This window comes from Cryptomeria japonica, chromosome 2 (genome assembly GCF_030272615.1).
Source record: "Cryptomeria japonica chromosome 2, Sugi_1.0, whole genome shotgun sequence".
Taxonomy (NCBI): Eukaryota; Viridiplantae; Streptophyta; class Pinopsida; order Cupressales; family Cupressaceae; genus Cryptomeria; species Cryptomeria japonica.
Window position 1 is genome coordinate 568520251 of NC_081406.1, and position 16312 is coordinate 568536562.

At 36.1% G+C, this 16312-nt stretch overlaps 1 protein-coding gene across 1 annotated transcript in view; it reads left to right on the forward strand.

Moving 5' to 3' along the window:
* Nucleotides 1-3873: 3873 nt before the first annotated feature.
* LOC131043548 (protein FATTY ACID EXPORT 5) overlaps nt 3874-16312 on the forward strand; it is a 54855-nt gene continuing 42416 nt past the window's right edge. Inside the window, exon 1 of the mRNA XM_057976764.2 lies at nt 3874-4219. Coding sequence (XP_057832747.1) covers nt 4021-4219 — 199 coding nt within the window. The 5' untranslated portion in view covers nt 3874-4020. The remainder of the gene's footprint in view (nt 4220-16312) is intronic.

The window sequence follows — 16312 nt, forward strand, 5'->3', positions numbered from 1 at the left end:
ATCATATTATTACTTCCACATTTATCTAAAAGTCAAACCATGACTCTAATATGAAATATTTAAATTCAAATTTGATATATTCTTAACTATATTGTCCAATGCAAAAATAATTACTATTTCACAATCTTTATTTTCAATGAATATACAAACTAATCAACTAGAAAAAATAAATTCAACCAACAATTTTTAAAATTCTAAAACTTTTATCTATAAATTTAAAGATAAACAACCTTATATTATTTTCATTCATATGTTTCTTATATTTATTAAGATTAGAAAAATAAATAAACAAATAAATTTTAATTGATTTAATATAACATAATAATAATTACGATTACAATGCTAAAAATAAGTACTAATAATAAGTTTGCGAAAATTCTTGACTATAAGTATTTAGGATGATATTTTGTGAATGAATTTGGTTGGAAAAGGTTTCATGATTTGGAACACAATAAAACAAGGTTCCAAACTTATTAGAAGGGGGCTTTTTTGGATAATAAATAAGGGAAATAATTATCCTCTCATCTTTACCCCAACTTCAAACTTTGAGTGGCATATTTCTAAATGCAGGGTGGTTTAAGGTTGGTAACTTTAATTATTGAGTGTCTTTGGGAAGATCCTTAATTCATTAGGAGTATGTGCCTTGGAGATAGCCTAAGGGAGGCTCTTTAGAGGATCGAGACACCTTGCTTGCCATTTTAGCTACAAAACCTTGTATTCCTTTGGAGGGTGTGGATATTCTTGCTTGCATTCATGACTCTATCTATACTATTTCTCTTGGGTGTCAAATTCTAGATTTGTAGAGAAGAGGGGATGCTAACTTTCCTTGGTGGAAGAGTATTTGGAATTGGTTTGGATGGTTGAAATATGGCTTCTAAGCCAAAATAAATGTCTTACTTGGGATAGCATTTGTAAGAGAGGTTTCCAGGGGCTCTTTATATGTTTTCTTTGTAGTAGGAGTGAAGAATCTATTGTTGGCAACAACAATGGAGGAAAGCTGATAGGGGGGGGGAGTGAATCAGTTTTCACCGGATCTAACAATTTAAGCACAACTTTATATCTGATCAATTGCAACAAGAACAAATATAAGCATAATAACAACAACACACATACCACCAAGATTTTGACATGGAAAACCCAGTTAATAGAAAAACCATGGTGGGAACCTACCCACAATAAGATGATATTCTGTAGTAGTATGTAAAAATATTACAATGGGGAATGCACATGCATTCAGGCACACTGCTTAGAGCTCAATGCTCAGAATATAATAACCTAGAAGGCTACAACCCTCAAGGAAGGTTATTGCAAACACAACATCCATATCCAAATTACATGAATATAACACCTATTTATACAAATCATCAACCTTGACTACAAGGTCGACTCAATCCTTAAGACCTGATTACAAAATTACATCACACGATGCATAGATCAACCACCAGACCAATACAATGCCATGACGACATAGCATGGACCCAAATCAAATCCATGAACATGCAATGCCACCAAAAATCTCGCCAAAATCATTCACAACACACTACACCACCGAAAATGTCACATAACACGAAGAACATCACCAGACCCATAAGATCCTCAATAACACACACAATGATCAATGCAGACCGACAAAAAAATTAGGTCATGATTAGGAAACACCAACAAGCATGTTAGAACCATCCACAATAGTTGTACCAACACCACTTAATCAAATCTTCATCGATCAACACGCTGATACTCAAGAACACTCAATAACAACAACTGAGACTAGAAAGGTAACTTGCGGAGCACCAAATCACGAACTATCTGAATTGAGGATACACATGAATTTCCCAAACACTCTCCTAAATCCGCAACTCAAGAAATAATCATTCTGGAGAACAAGAGATCAAATACCAGAACACTGCAACACTGAACACTGAAAAACCAATCCTCATATTGAAATCCATAACTCGATCAAATCACCACATAACATCATGAAAACAACACCGAATCAAGTTGATTCAACATATCAAACAAATAAACCAATTAGATCAACTCTCTGCAATCACCAGAATACCAAAACACATGAATATGTTGACATCAATGACAACAACATATCCTAACAACATCAATATTCAACATGTATTACTCATCTTTTCTTCCAATGTCCTTGTTTTAACGAAATTTAGAATCTATGGAGAAGCCTTTTGAAAAATATATGCTATTCATGCTACTTCCTTGTTTGGATTTTTGGAATAGTTTGCATTGCCCTTTTTGCCTTGGCTTCTTTTCTTCTAACTACTTGGGATATTGGTCCCTCTTTTATTTTTTGGTAGATTTGGTTGGAGCATAAATTGAAAGATTTTTTAGGAGTATTAGAGAAAAGTCCTACATGTTTGGTTGGAAATCAAAAGGGTGATTAAAGAGACTATAGAATCCAAATTCAATATGGAAGATTCTCTCACTACTTCGGGTATGCAACTTATCAAATCCTTGGAGATATCTTTATCTTCATCCTCTAAGATTAGATCTTGTAACAAAGTTCAAGGTTTTAAGAGAGTGAATAGATCTAGAAATTGGAATTCACCCCCTAGTGATATTCTCAAAATTAGTACTAATGGTTCTTCTAGGGGCGATTCAAACATTGTAGATATTGGTGGAATAGGCTACGATAGTGAGGGCTTGGTTCATTTTATTTTTACCTGTATGGGTTTACACTCTAATAATCAAATGCATGATTGGCAATTATAAAGGCATTGAAAATGGCTTATGCAATGAGATGGAGAAATGTACCATTTGAAATAGACTCCATGATTCTTGTTTCCTTGCCGAACAAAAGGAAATTTCAAGAAGCTTCCTAAAGGTTGGCGACAATTGCCAAGTATATTTTGCAACTGATCATAAATTGAGTTGATATTTTTGTGCATATATTGAGAGAATGGAATAGGGTGGTAGATCGTTCAACAAAATGGGCTTCCAAAGGGAATCAAAGATAGAATGTTAATGATTGGGGGGATTTAGATCATGACAAAGCTTAGTGGCTCCTTAAACTCATTAACAATGACCAAGAAGAGTAGATTCAATAGGTTGAAGTTAGGTAGTAAGAGGATCTTTGATCTTTCCTTGACCATAGTTTGGTGGTTTTCTAGGATTCGTTGGTGGATTATGTTTATATAGCATTTTGTTTTTGATATTAAAAGCAACCAAAGCAAGGGGGCTGACCCAGATACAATCACATTAACAACATACGAGCAATTGTTAGCAGAGAAACAACAAAATCACAGCCTCCGAAAACTTTCCAGTATCAAAAACTTTAAAATTTCTACCCACTTTAAACTTTCCTATAACATTTTGTTTTGGTGATAGTCATATGGATTTCCTTGAGGTTTGTATATGTTTTTATAATGTTCTTGAATACAAATTATTTTTTCTCTATCTTCCCCCACACACAAAAAAAAATCATAATATTGGTTGAGTACATAAAAAATGACCGACAAGAATTTAAATAATCTAAGAGCCACTAACCTTGATTCCAATTATAAAATGTCAACTATCAAATCACTAGTATGAAAAAAATACAATTGTTGATCCAAAAATCATATGTTCACAACTAGATATATTTTAACTCTTTTATCCAAAAAAAAAATAATTCTCATTTCACAATCTTTATCTTGTTTATGTAAAAGAAAGAAAAAGATTCAGCCAACAATTTTTAAACTTAATAAAATAATATACTTTTTTATATTTATTCATATTTAAAATATAATTAATTTTTTAAAATTAATTTAATAAAACATAATAATAATTATGATTACAATACTATGTGCACAAAGACTGTTAGTAACAATAATTTGTCTTAATCTATGTAATCCAATTGTTTCCGCAGAAAACAAGCTGCACAAATGATACAACGAGCGAAAAGACGGTGTTGACTTGATTGTGTCAGCCACAGAGAAGGGGGATGGCACATATATAAAAGGATTAATTGCGGGAAGAGGCAGAGGAATACGAGGAACGAGTAAAGGACAGGCAGAGAGGATGCACGACTTTTGCTTTACATTTCCCTATGGGGCTCTGGTTGCAATTGGAGGACTGGTGGGGTTCATGAGAAAGGGAAGCGTCACCTCCTTGGCTGGAGGCCTTGGAGCGGGCTTCTTCCTCCTCCTTGCTGCCCAAATGAGTCTCAACGCCTTTAACCAGCGCCGCAATTCCTATCTTGCCCTCTTTATTCAGACAGGTATCATTTCTTCTCTCTTCCACTCTTCCGTTTTTATTTCAAATCATTTATCATGTAAATATTCATCGAATACACACTTTGTTCGGTTTGATCTACCAATAGTGCATCAAGATTGAATTTAAACGGTCGTGGGATCCAATCGCTGGATTCCTTTCACGAAAATGCATAAAATCTACAGCAACCCTGATGCGTTGACTTGATTACTGTTGACATTTGTTGTCGAAGCTCTTTTGGCTAGTCTATTTGGCAATGCAATTCAAATTTCTTTTCGAGGATTATTATTACAACCGGAAACGGTCGTTTCTTTCATTTGCATTAATGTGATATTTATATTTCATCATTTTACGTTTCAATAAGCTGGACATCATCGAGAGTAAATTATTTTTGAATTACGAGATTCGTCACGGGCTTGGTTGCTAGGGTTAATAAGTATTTATCCCTCAATTTAACCAGGGACTTGCACCTGATCTTGTACGGTACATTCAGCGCGTTGGATGGGGTAGTTCACCCAATTTTTTTTGTTGTTGGGAGGATAAACATTCCAATACTTTTTACAAATTCACCCAATAATTTATCCAATTTCAATATTATATCATGTCTTATGTGGATTTGAACCTAACTCTCCACTTTCAAAGCCCAATTCTTTTGACCACTTGAGCTCATTCCATTCTAGGATGGGGTCATAAATACAAGGTCATCTTCTCATTGTGGTTGCTATCCATAATTTTTGTGGAGTAAGTGATGCCTATGAGTTGAGGTTAATCCTTTAAAATTGCAGAAAGTTATTTATTCTGGAACAGATGTATGAGATCGGTTTTCATGGGTATTTTGGGGACATTTAGAAAGATTAAGGGTGATTGATAAGAAAGCATCTTGTTTTATTTTTCTGTTTAAGTTTGCCTGTATTTTGTTTTGGTTTGAATTTCGCCAATCCCTTTAATTTCATCTTTGTGCAGTTCCAATAAATTATATTTTTTGACAGTGCTTTAAATTCACTTAATGTAATGGCATATCTGTTTGACGGTGGTAATATCAGTCTTTTGAGGTTCAGGGAGTCTTGGCAAAGACTTTTGTGTTCAAGTCCAACTCAGGCTTGGCAAGTCTACTCTACACTCTAGATTTGCAGACTCGTGCAAGTTTTATTGGGGTAGATTTCATTTTCTCCTAGAGCCCCCATGGTGTGCTTCTGGGATTATCATGTGCAAGTTTAAAGTTTTCCACATTTCGAATCCCCTCCCTGATGTATCTTTAGAGGTTGAATTTTTGAGAGGCCTTTTGGAGCTTAGTGGTGTCACCCACAGAGATCCATAAGCTGCTCCGAAGCATAGGTTATTATTGTAAGCATTGTGAGATGCTCAAACTTGACTGCCACGTTAGTCCTGGTTACCACTTTGTTATCCATCAGCTGAGTGAATCCAGAATTTCATTTTGTTTGACTATTTTGTTTGATGATAAACGTTTAGCTTAAAAATAGTTTAGCTGGCTGAGGTGGGGAGTGTGTACCATGTTGGGGATTTGAAAAGACATTGAACCTGAATGTTCCGTATATAGAAGAAATTCCTTAGGCATCAAATTATTCCTCCAACAACATATGCTTGTTTAATTGTATACATCTCCTGATCATATCTGAAGCAGTTTGATTCTGCTTTACTAAATTTTTATTTTTGTTATGTTATGGGTTTACCTCCTTTATGAGCCACTGTTCCAATAGCCAAATCTGATGCATGGTATTTTAATTTAGTTCTCAAAACTTTTTAAACAAGAAGAGCTAAAAGCAAAGTTTCTACCACATTTTTTGAGAGGTCAGAAAATTGCACCTGCCACCTTTGCCCACAAAAAGTTCCTTCATGTTTTTTAAAAAAATTCCATGACTTATTTTATATGGGCCACTCTCTTACTAAAAATTTGGCTGAAAGTCCAATTGTAATTTATGATAATACAGAGGTTCGGTTGTGCTGTTTAGAGTTGGCCATTCCATAATAGCCTTTATTTTATCCAATTCAATTCTAAACCATCTATAAATGACATCTAAAGTTATACTAACTTGTATTTTTCGCTAAATTCCCATAAATGTTCTTTTTTCCAATTTATCAAACAATGTTTGTAACTGCAGGAAATGTTCTTGAGTTTTACTTTGAAGAATTATGCCATCCAAGTAAACAAGAAACTTGCTAAGAAATGGATGCTAATGTAACCAAAGATTCTGCAGACTGACATCTCTGAGTGATCAGTTTCCTGTAGGGAGGTGTTTCTATTTTTTAGTGCTCCCTATTTTTGGTTTGTTTTTGTTGCTGCCTTTTTCTGAGGCGTCAGACGTTTTTTTGGTGTGCTATGGTGTTAGTGGTGAGGCGGTGGTCTAGTTACTTATATGTGTTTTTGGCTTTAGAGGTGCAGACTCATGAAAGGAGTTCAAGAAGTTTTTCACATAGTTTTTGCTCTGTATTACTTTGTATTGCTGAACTGGAGAGATGGATGATATAAATGAATTTCTGAATTTTGCTGGATTATTTTTTTGTGTTTCGTTTTGTTCTTTGCAATTCTGGTAGAGCTAACTTGCAGGGCAGAGGCTTTATCTGCATCAGTTTTTGGTATCAGAGCAATCCACGATGGCCTAGAGGGGAGTCTGTGTCGATTGTGGAAGGATGGGCAGGAGAAACGTATGCCCTTAAAGGAACACTAAGGAAGTGTCAGAAGATTAGAGGCTCTTGAGGCCAGATTACAATTGGATGAATCCGAAGAGGAACAAGAGAACTTGGAGAATGGTACTAGTGTATTAGACCCTATGGAGAGGCTTATTGAAGCATTGACATTTCTGATTTTAAAGATGAGCTTGACCCTGATATTTTTATAGTCTGGATCTGGGAGTTAGAGAAGTACTTTGAGATGGAAAACATGGATTAAGATGAACCAAAAAGAGTAAAGATTGCTGCTTCCAAGTTGAAGTTACATGCAACCCTATGGTGGGAAAACGTGCAGTTCAAGAAAGAGACAGGGAAAAGAAAAAAAATGACTTTGGCCTAAGATGTTGAAATTTGAAACATCTGAGAACTTGATTATTGCCCTTAGATCACCGACAAAAAATGTTTAAGGAATTTTGGAATTTAAAACAAAGAGATTAGTCAGTACAAACTTAAATGGCATAGTTTTTGAGGCTTAAAATTCGGACAAACATACAAGAAAGTGAAGAGCAAGTAGCAGCTTGATTTTTGAATCGAATTAAGTTTTAACTTCAAGATGAGCTTGCATTGGTGAAAGTTCCTATTGTAGATGAGTTAACGGCCGTAGAGAAACTAAATTGGAAAAACAAAATAGTGAGTAAAAGGGGTGATAGCAGTCAAAATAAGGGTTTCTTTAGAACTTACCATGAGCGAAGAGCTAGAAGAGGGCAAGAACGTGAAGGTTGGCTTTGGAGGAAGGGGAAACTTCAAAGGTAGAGGATTAGGATGACTACCTTCTGAAGAGTGGAAGCCATTGAAGTGTTTTATTTGTGATGAAGCTCATAAGGCCATAGAATACCCTCAAAACTCTAAAATACTGATGGTTGCCCAAGAAGAAGAAACACCTTGGTTAGAAAAAGTTGAAGTTGGTCAAGAGAGAACTTGATGTTGAGAAGAACCTTAATATTTGGGGACAAAGAAATCCTTGAAGCCGATTGGAAGAGGAAGAGCGTCTTTTGAACAAAATGCAAATGTAAGGACAAGGTGTGTAAGGTATCATAGATGGTGGATCTATTGACAATCTGGTTAGTATAGAAATGGTTGATAAGTTACAGCTTGCTTGCATTCCAAAAGCTAACCCCCACAAGGTTTCTTGGTTAAAGAAGAGTCATAGTGTGCTTGTGGATAAGTTGTGTCTTGTTGATTTCAAAATTGGTCCATATGAGGATGAAGTGCTTTGTGATGTGGTATCGATATATGCACATCATTTGTTGTTGGGTAGGCCTTGGCAATATGATTGAAATGCAATCCATCGAGGTAGAGAGAATATCTGAGGTTCAACATGAAGGAAGGAAAACTATCTTTAAGCCATGGAAAGAGGAAGGAGCATTTGAAGTGGTATCTTTGTCTCTTCTAGTGGAAGCTAGATCTGAGCTTGAAGAGAAAAATGAAAGTCGAGATCAAGCAAGAAAGAAGTTGAAGGCAAATTTGGGAGAAAGAGAGACAAATGATTTGAAGAGAGAGGTGCAATCAAAAATTTGATGTAGAGTTGCAACAAGATTCAATTGACAAGATCATAGGTGAGCCTCAAAAGGTGGCTGTTGTAATTTTAGTTGATTGTAATGGGGTTGAAGGGAATAGTGAATTGTGGATATATGAGCATGATCATAAAATATCTTCGATGGATGTGATAAAAAAATTGGTTAAAAGTGATTGCCTAACTCAATTTGACAACAATGATGTGAAGTATGAAGGAAAAGATTTCAAGTCTATTAGTGATTATTTTGTGGATTCTACATTTGGGATTTTGCATAACGTTATTGTTCCAATTGAATGGTGGAATGAGCATTGGGCTCCTCACTCCAAGAAGACTTAAGGTTGGAAATTTTGGTAATGGCTCAAAATTGTGTCAAGGAATCCCAATAGACTACCTTGTTGACAGGGTTATTGATAGATTTGTTCCCTCATATTGGTGGCAATGTTGTCTAGTTCTTTTGAACCCGGAGTTTTAAACTTTTCAAAAAGATGGGGAAGATAATGTAACCAAAGGTTCTCCAGATTGACATCTCTTACTTAGTTTCTTGCAAGGAGGCATTTCTTTTTTTTTAGTGCTCCCTATTTTGGTTTGTTTTTGTTGCCACCTTTTTTTGAGGTGTCAATCCTATTTTTGGTGTGTTGTGGTGTTAGTGGTGAGGTGGTGGTCTAGTTACTTATAGGGTTTTTGGTATGTTCCATGCTGTTTTAGGGATGGGGATTGGGGGACGCGTTTCCACGATGTCCCCTAGAGGGCCATTTTTAGGGGATGGTAGGGCACGACGACATATATATATATATATATATATATATATATATATATAGAGTGACTCAAATGGTTCGAAGAATTTGCATATTGATGGCCCTAATGAGGCTTAGTTTCATAAACTAGTGTATTTTTTATGTTTGAGAATTTTGGATACATGTTTGAGACTTTGGGTATTGACAGACCATGGTTTTTTTTATGTTTGAGACTGCTGTTATAATTACATAATGATATTGTTGTTATCAATTATTGACATATCTCTCTCTTTCCCTCTCTATAATATATTATATTTTGAAATTTTTTTTATATATTTGATGTTTGAGACTGCTGTTATAATTACATAATGATATTGTTGTTATCAATTATTGACATATGATCTCTCTCTTTCCCTCTCTATAATATATTATATTTTGAAAAAATAATAATATATATATAATTTTTTTTTTCAAAATATAATATATTATAGAGAGGAAAAGAGAGAGATATATATAATTTTTTTTTCAAAATATAATATATTATAGAGAGGGAAAGAGAGAGATCATATGTCAATAATTGATAACAACAATATCATTATGTAATTATAACAGCAGTCTCAAACATCAAATATATAATTTTTTTTTCAAAATATAATATATTATAGAGAGGGAAAGAGAGAGATATGTCAATAATTGATAACAACAATATCATTATGTAATTATAACAGCAGTCTCAAACATAAAAAAAACCATGGTCTATCAATACCCAAAGTCTCAAACATGTATCCAAAATTCTCAAACATAAAAAATACACTACTTTATGAAACTAAGCCTCATTAGGGCCATCAATAAGCAAATTCTTCGAACCATTTGAGTCACTATCACCCTCCAGCACAAGTGGATCATCTAATTTTACCCTGACCTGTCCTGGTTGCTGGGTTAATGTTTTGTTTGGTTTTAACTCTTTATGTCATTTTAGGGTTCCTTTGTGGTTTAGAAATCCTTGTGCATCCCCCCTTCCCCCCCCACAAACCAATAGAAGCAAGGAAAATTAAATAAAAAACTTTTTGTTTTTTGTTTTTGTAAGCTTGGAATCATTTCCAGCCATAGGGGACAGCTAGCCATTTTGGGGACGGGGAGACGCCAAGGGGACTTCCCCTTGCTGTCTCGAGGACGGTGAAATGTCCCCAAATGGCTGGGGACATTTCCTAGTGTTTCCTAGAGTTTTTGGTGTAGCGGGGATGGCAAGAGGACGTCCCCTTGGCACCCCCCGTCCCCAAAATGGCTAGGGGACGGGGATGTCAGGTTCCGGAGCGGGGGACACATCCTCGTGTAAGCTAGGTGTTTTTTGGCTTTGGAGGTGTAGACTTATGCAAGGAGTTCAAGAATTTTTTCTCAGAGTTTTTGTTTTATATTTGTAAGAATTGGCTATGGAGATAGACACCCAAGATCTAGAGGCCAAATGAATAGCATAATAACAAGAGAGAACAATAGAGACAAGAACAAACTGTATTCTCATCAATGATGCAATAAGCTGTACTAATATACATAGGGGGGCCCCTTGGTTATATAGCCAAGGTGAGTGAATGAGACAATGACAAGTGTTGTTGTCCAATGACATGATAAGAAGAGCGAAAAGCTATCATCCAGCCTAAAGTGGAAAAGTGATCACATAATACCACTGAAAGTGGATCATCCACCAAAGGTGGAAAAGTGCAACTGTGAATGGTGGAAATGATAATGTGATAGAGTGATAAGTCCACCTAAAGTGGAGATGCTCCAACTACTCCTATGCAATTCCCTAAGTAAGCTTAAGTAAAGTGTAATTAGGACCTAGGAAAGAATGAACCAAAGTAAAATACCTTAATTACACCAACAGTATTAATTTTGTATTGTTGAACTGGAGAGATGGATGATATAAATAAATTTCTGAATTCAGCTGGACTATGTTTTTTGTTTTGGTTCTTTGCAAATCTGTTAGAGCTGAATTGTAGGGCAGAAGTCTTATCTGCATCATCTGCCTGCTTCATTCACAAGCTGTGAAAGTTTTGGGTCTAATAACAAGACCAGCTGGCATCTCGATCCATTCATATAGGACATACTTGGTATAGAAGCCTGCTTTCCATTCATCTCCTTCATTCTAGAACAGATAATATTGTCCTTAGATTATCTACTTAACCCGTTCGAATATTACTAAGACAAGATTGACAACTACTCTATTCTGTTAGCATTCCACTGCATTCAACATAGACATGCAGAATAATAAGATATGATGGTATAATGACTTTACGATTAATCACACTAGCACATGCTTAAGAATGCTATATATAGGGCATAATCCCCATCTATTTATGCAATATGAATGCCTAACTTTATATTAACTTTATCTCACGTTCTCCTCCTTATTATACACAAGGTGAATCAGCTTCAATGTACTAGCACTATAAGGTAGGACTTATATTAATGGACTCAAAGTAAATAATGGGTGTACCTAAAATTGGTCCACTAACAAGACACCTGAAATCAATGATAAGAGTTGGCTCTGTAATTTCCCCACTTTGAAATAGAATTTAAGAGTAAATAATTGTTAGATTTTAGTAATCAGATTTGCAATCGCTTAACATATAGGTGCAGAAGTAGATAATGTACAGTAACAGAAATAAAGCACATAAATAGAGATGCACACAACACAAGACTACCCTGGGAAAACCTCCCCCTTGGAGGAAAAATCCAGCAACAACAGATCTTCAGATCTGATTATAATAGGCAGAAATTATAGTTACAAGTCTGACCCAGCTAAAGCACAATAACAGCAGATGACAATAGATAGAAACCGACTTATCTCAATCCTTCGGATGCAAGGAAATCACAAGACAATGAATTCGCTTTCCTTCGATGATGGTTCACTGTGCTTCTATGATGATATGCTGCGCTGCCCATCAATGATGTTCGCTGTCTTCATACAATAAATGCACAGCAGATGGATTTCACCAGCAGATGTAATTTGCACCATACAATGACAATTCGCTGTCCTCCTAACTGACTTTGCAGACCTTCAAGGATAATTTGCACAGCTGGAGATTTCGCACCTAGAGCAGATCTGAATCGCACTTTTGGAGCAGAGGTATTTTGTGAACTTGCTTGAATAGTTTCCTTCCAAAATGAATCTGTATTTATACAAGGTAGAGGGAATACATATAGGGTCGGCCCAATACATTTTGGCGCCTAAACTCATTTTAATTCACACGCCACATAATGAGGATGGGTCCACACGTTTGGTAAATAGGTCCATGCATTTTGAACATTATATGTTAGGAATATAAGGGAAGTAGGGCCCAGCCCTATAATGATCCGAACAACATTGGAATAGGGCCCAACCCTATTTGTTTTACATATTAGATTGAGATAGGGCCCAACCCTATTTAATCCTAATGGATTTGAATGTTGCCTTTGGCAATTCGAATCCATTATAAATATTTTCCAAACTAGTTACAAAACAACACTCCCTCTTAACTAGGGAGGAAAATAATTACATAATCTGATTTTCATGGACATTATCATGACATGAATAATTACAATGTTTAAGATTAGGGCCCAGCCCTAATAGTACAATCAATATGCAATTACAATGAACCTTTACATGATCTTCTCTTGCAATGCTTGCAGAGGATGAATCCAACGCTTAATAACTTTACACTTTCCTGGGGACCTGCATGTAACACCATGATCTTTCATCATGCACATCCGCAGAGGATGACATAGACCTTTCCATATGCGCACCTGCAATAATTAATACTCAAAGATAGATATAACCATAAATCATGCACAACCGCAGAGGATACATAAGCTTCTTTACTGAGAAAAACAACCTATCACCTTGTACACTGTAGAGGGTGAACTCACCTTGCACTCCGTAGAGGGTGAGAAATAACTGCCACCTTGCACTCCGCAGAGGGTGGAAAGAATTGTCACCTTGCATTCCGCAGAGGGTGGACGAGACACCCAGTGTATCATAGAATATAACCAGAACACTTGTTAGTTTCAAGATAGAATAAAGGAAAACATTTGCAATAATCAAGTAACACATTTATCAATTCCATCATTAGAGCAAAAGATCACAATGATTAGAAACCAGCAATAAGATTTTATTGAGATAAAGAGTATATCACGAGACTCCCTCTAAAACCCTATCTAGAAGATAAATCCACAACAAATTTCTGACTTAAAGTTGGAACCAACCTTAAATCTAAAACAAAATTTAACTAAAGGATGGATCAACAAACCAATAGATCAAAGGAGGAAATCTTCACAATTGTGAGGATTTGATACTTCATTTATGTTTGCATCTTCTTGCTCATCCTGAATTTGACAGTCCCTTGCAAAGTGGCCATGCTTGTTGCATCGGAGGCATCGAATGTGGGATAAGTCTCTTGGTCTTTTCTTTGAAGGAGGGGTGGAAGAGCTGAAATCTCTGTTTCTCTTGAAATCATTCTTCTTCCAATGGCTGCCTTCCTTCTTAGCCAAGAGGACATGTTGCTCATCATAAGGGTTCTTAATTTTTCCTTTTGCAGCCAGTCGAGACTCTTCTTGAATGCAAACTCCCATTAATTGATCAAATTTAGGAAGCTCAACTTTGGCACAGATTCCTTGAACAAATGGTTCCCAAGAGGGAGGAAGACCATTTAGGGCAGTCATAGATAAGTCATTGTCTTCAATGCTCTTCCCAACGGTGGCAAGCTGATCTCTCAGCTCAGAGATTCTCATGAAGTAAGCAGCAACAGGTTCTTCTTTCGCTAATTTGATGTAGGAGAGCTGATTCCTTAAAGCAAGGATGTAGTTGGTATTGTTGACTTTGTACATCTTTTCCAATGTAGAGAACATCTCCCTGGCCGACTTCTTCATCGAGATGGATGGCACCAAATGATTTTTGACAGACTCTATTATTATCCTTTGAGCTTGGAAGTCCTTCTTCTTCCAATCTTCTTTCTCACTTGCACCCTCGGGTTCCTTAGCATTCTTGCTAACATATTCAGCAAGATCATTCAATGCCATCATTATCCTGACCTTCCAAGAAGAGAAATTTGTGTGACCTTCCAACCTATCTTCAGACCTGATATAAGAAGCCATGGGGACTAAATTTTGAACAGCAGGTTAGAAGGAAGCACAAATCTGATTACAGCCTTTGTACAGACCTAGGGCTCTGATACCATGTTAGATTTTAGCAATCAGATTTGCAATCGCTTAACATATAGGTGCAGAAGTAGATAATGTACAGTAACAAAAATAAAGCATGTAAATAGAGATGCACACAACACAAGACTACCTTGGGAAAACCTCCCCCTTGGAGGAAAAACCCAACAACAACAGATCTTCAGATCTGATTATAATAGGCAGAAATTATAGTTACAAGTCTGACCCAGCTAAGGCACAATAACAGCAGATGACAATAGATAGAAACCGACTTATCTCAGTCCTTCGGATGCAAGGAAATCACAAGACAATGAATTCGCTTTCCTTCGATGATGGTTCACTGTGCTTCTATGATGATATGCTGTGCTGCCCATCAATGATGTTCACTGTCTTCATACAATAAATGCACAGCAGATGGATTTCACCCAGCAGATGTAATTTGCACCATACAATGACAATTCGCTGTCCTCCTAACTGAGTTTGCAGACCTTCAAGGATAATTTGCACAGCTGGAGATTTCGCACCTAGAGCAGATCTGAATCGCACTTTTGGAGCAGAGGTATTTTGTGAACTTGCTTGAATAGTTTCCTTCCAAAATGAATCTGTATTTATACAAGGTAGAGGGAATGCATATAGGGTCGGCCCAATACATTTTGGCGCCTAAACTCATTTTAATTCACACGCCACATAATGAGGATGGGTCCACATGTTTGGTAAATAGGTCCATGCGTTTTGAACATTATATGTTAGGAATATAAGGGAAGTAGGGCCCAGCCCTATAATGATCCGAACAACATTGGAATAGGGCCCAACCCTATTTGTTTTACATATTAGATTGAGATAGGGCCCAACCCTATTTAATCCTAATGGATTCGAATGTTGCCTTTGGCAAATCGAATCCATTATAAATATTTTCCAAACTAGTTACAAAACGACAATAATAATAATAATAAAATAAAAATAAAAATATAGAAGAATATAATTAAATATAATTAAATTTTAATTAAGTTAATGAATGGTCAAAAACGTGAAATGAAAAGTTGTGACTCCCTCGAACATGACATATAAAAGGGAGAAGAGAACCTCATTTGAGGGGGATAATTTGGGAATCTGAAGTGCAGATCTGATCATGAAAGGTTGTGTCCCTTTCAAAGGGCAGATATAATGAAGAATTGCACTCTTTCAAAGGGTGCTAATGGTGGAAAGGGCACGTCTCTTGCCAAAGGGCATACATGATGAAGAGGTGTGACTCCTCCCTCACATTGAGAGATATAAAGGAAAGGAATTAAAAGCATCCAGGGAGATCACCATCGATCAGATCAGATCAGAACTGTTATTAAGCTACAGGCAGTAAATGGGGATGCGTATGCTTAACATATGAAGCCGGGTAACATTCTTATGCAGAATTTAATAGTAATATTAATATAGACTGCACTTATGTATGACAGTGTCATACCCCTGATCGGAATTCCTTCTAGCAAGAAAACTATCTTACAAGTTCGTCCCTCTCCTTCTAGGGAGAGTGATCTTATGTTTAGTGGAAACAATTAATTAATTAATGCATTATTAATATTATTAGCAAGGAGGATCAGTTAGCACAAATTAAAGAAGCAAGTCATTAGTTATGGTTGACAGCAATTAAGAAGGGTCATGTCTCCCAAAACAGTTGTGACCAAATGGAGAGGCACGTCTCCTCACCGCCTATGAAAGATACTGAAAGATCCTTGATGGATCCCCTTGCTGATCTGCTGTAGTTTTTAATTATTTTTAATCGAATTTCCTGTTTATTACTATAATCTTCCAGAAATAGACAGAAGTTGCAGAAGGTTGAATTCTTTTTATGTTTTGATAGTTTTTCAGCAAGTAATAGTTGAAGAACAAGTACATGAAAAGAGTACTGGAAATAATTGTTCATACACAGCTAAATCAGAATCGTACCAAGCAGATTTCTGATTATTTAAATCAAATAATT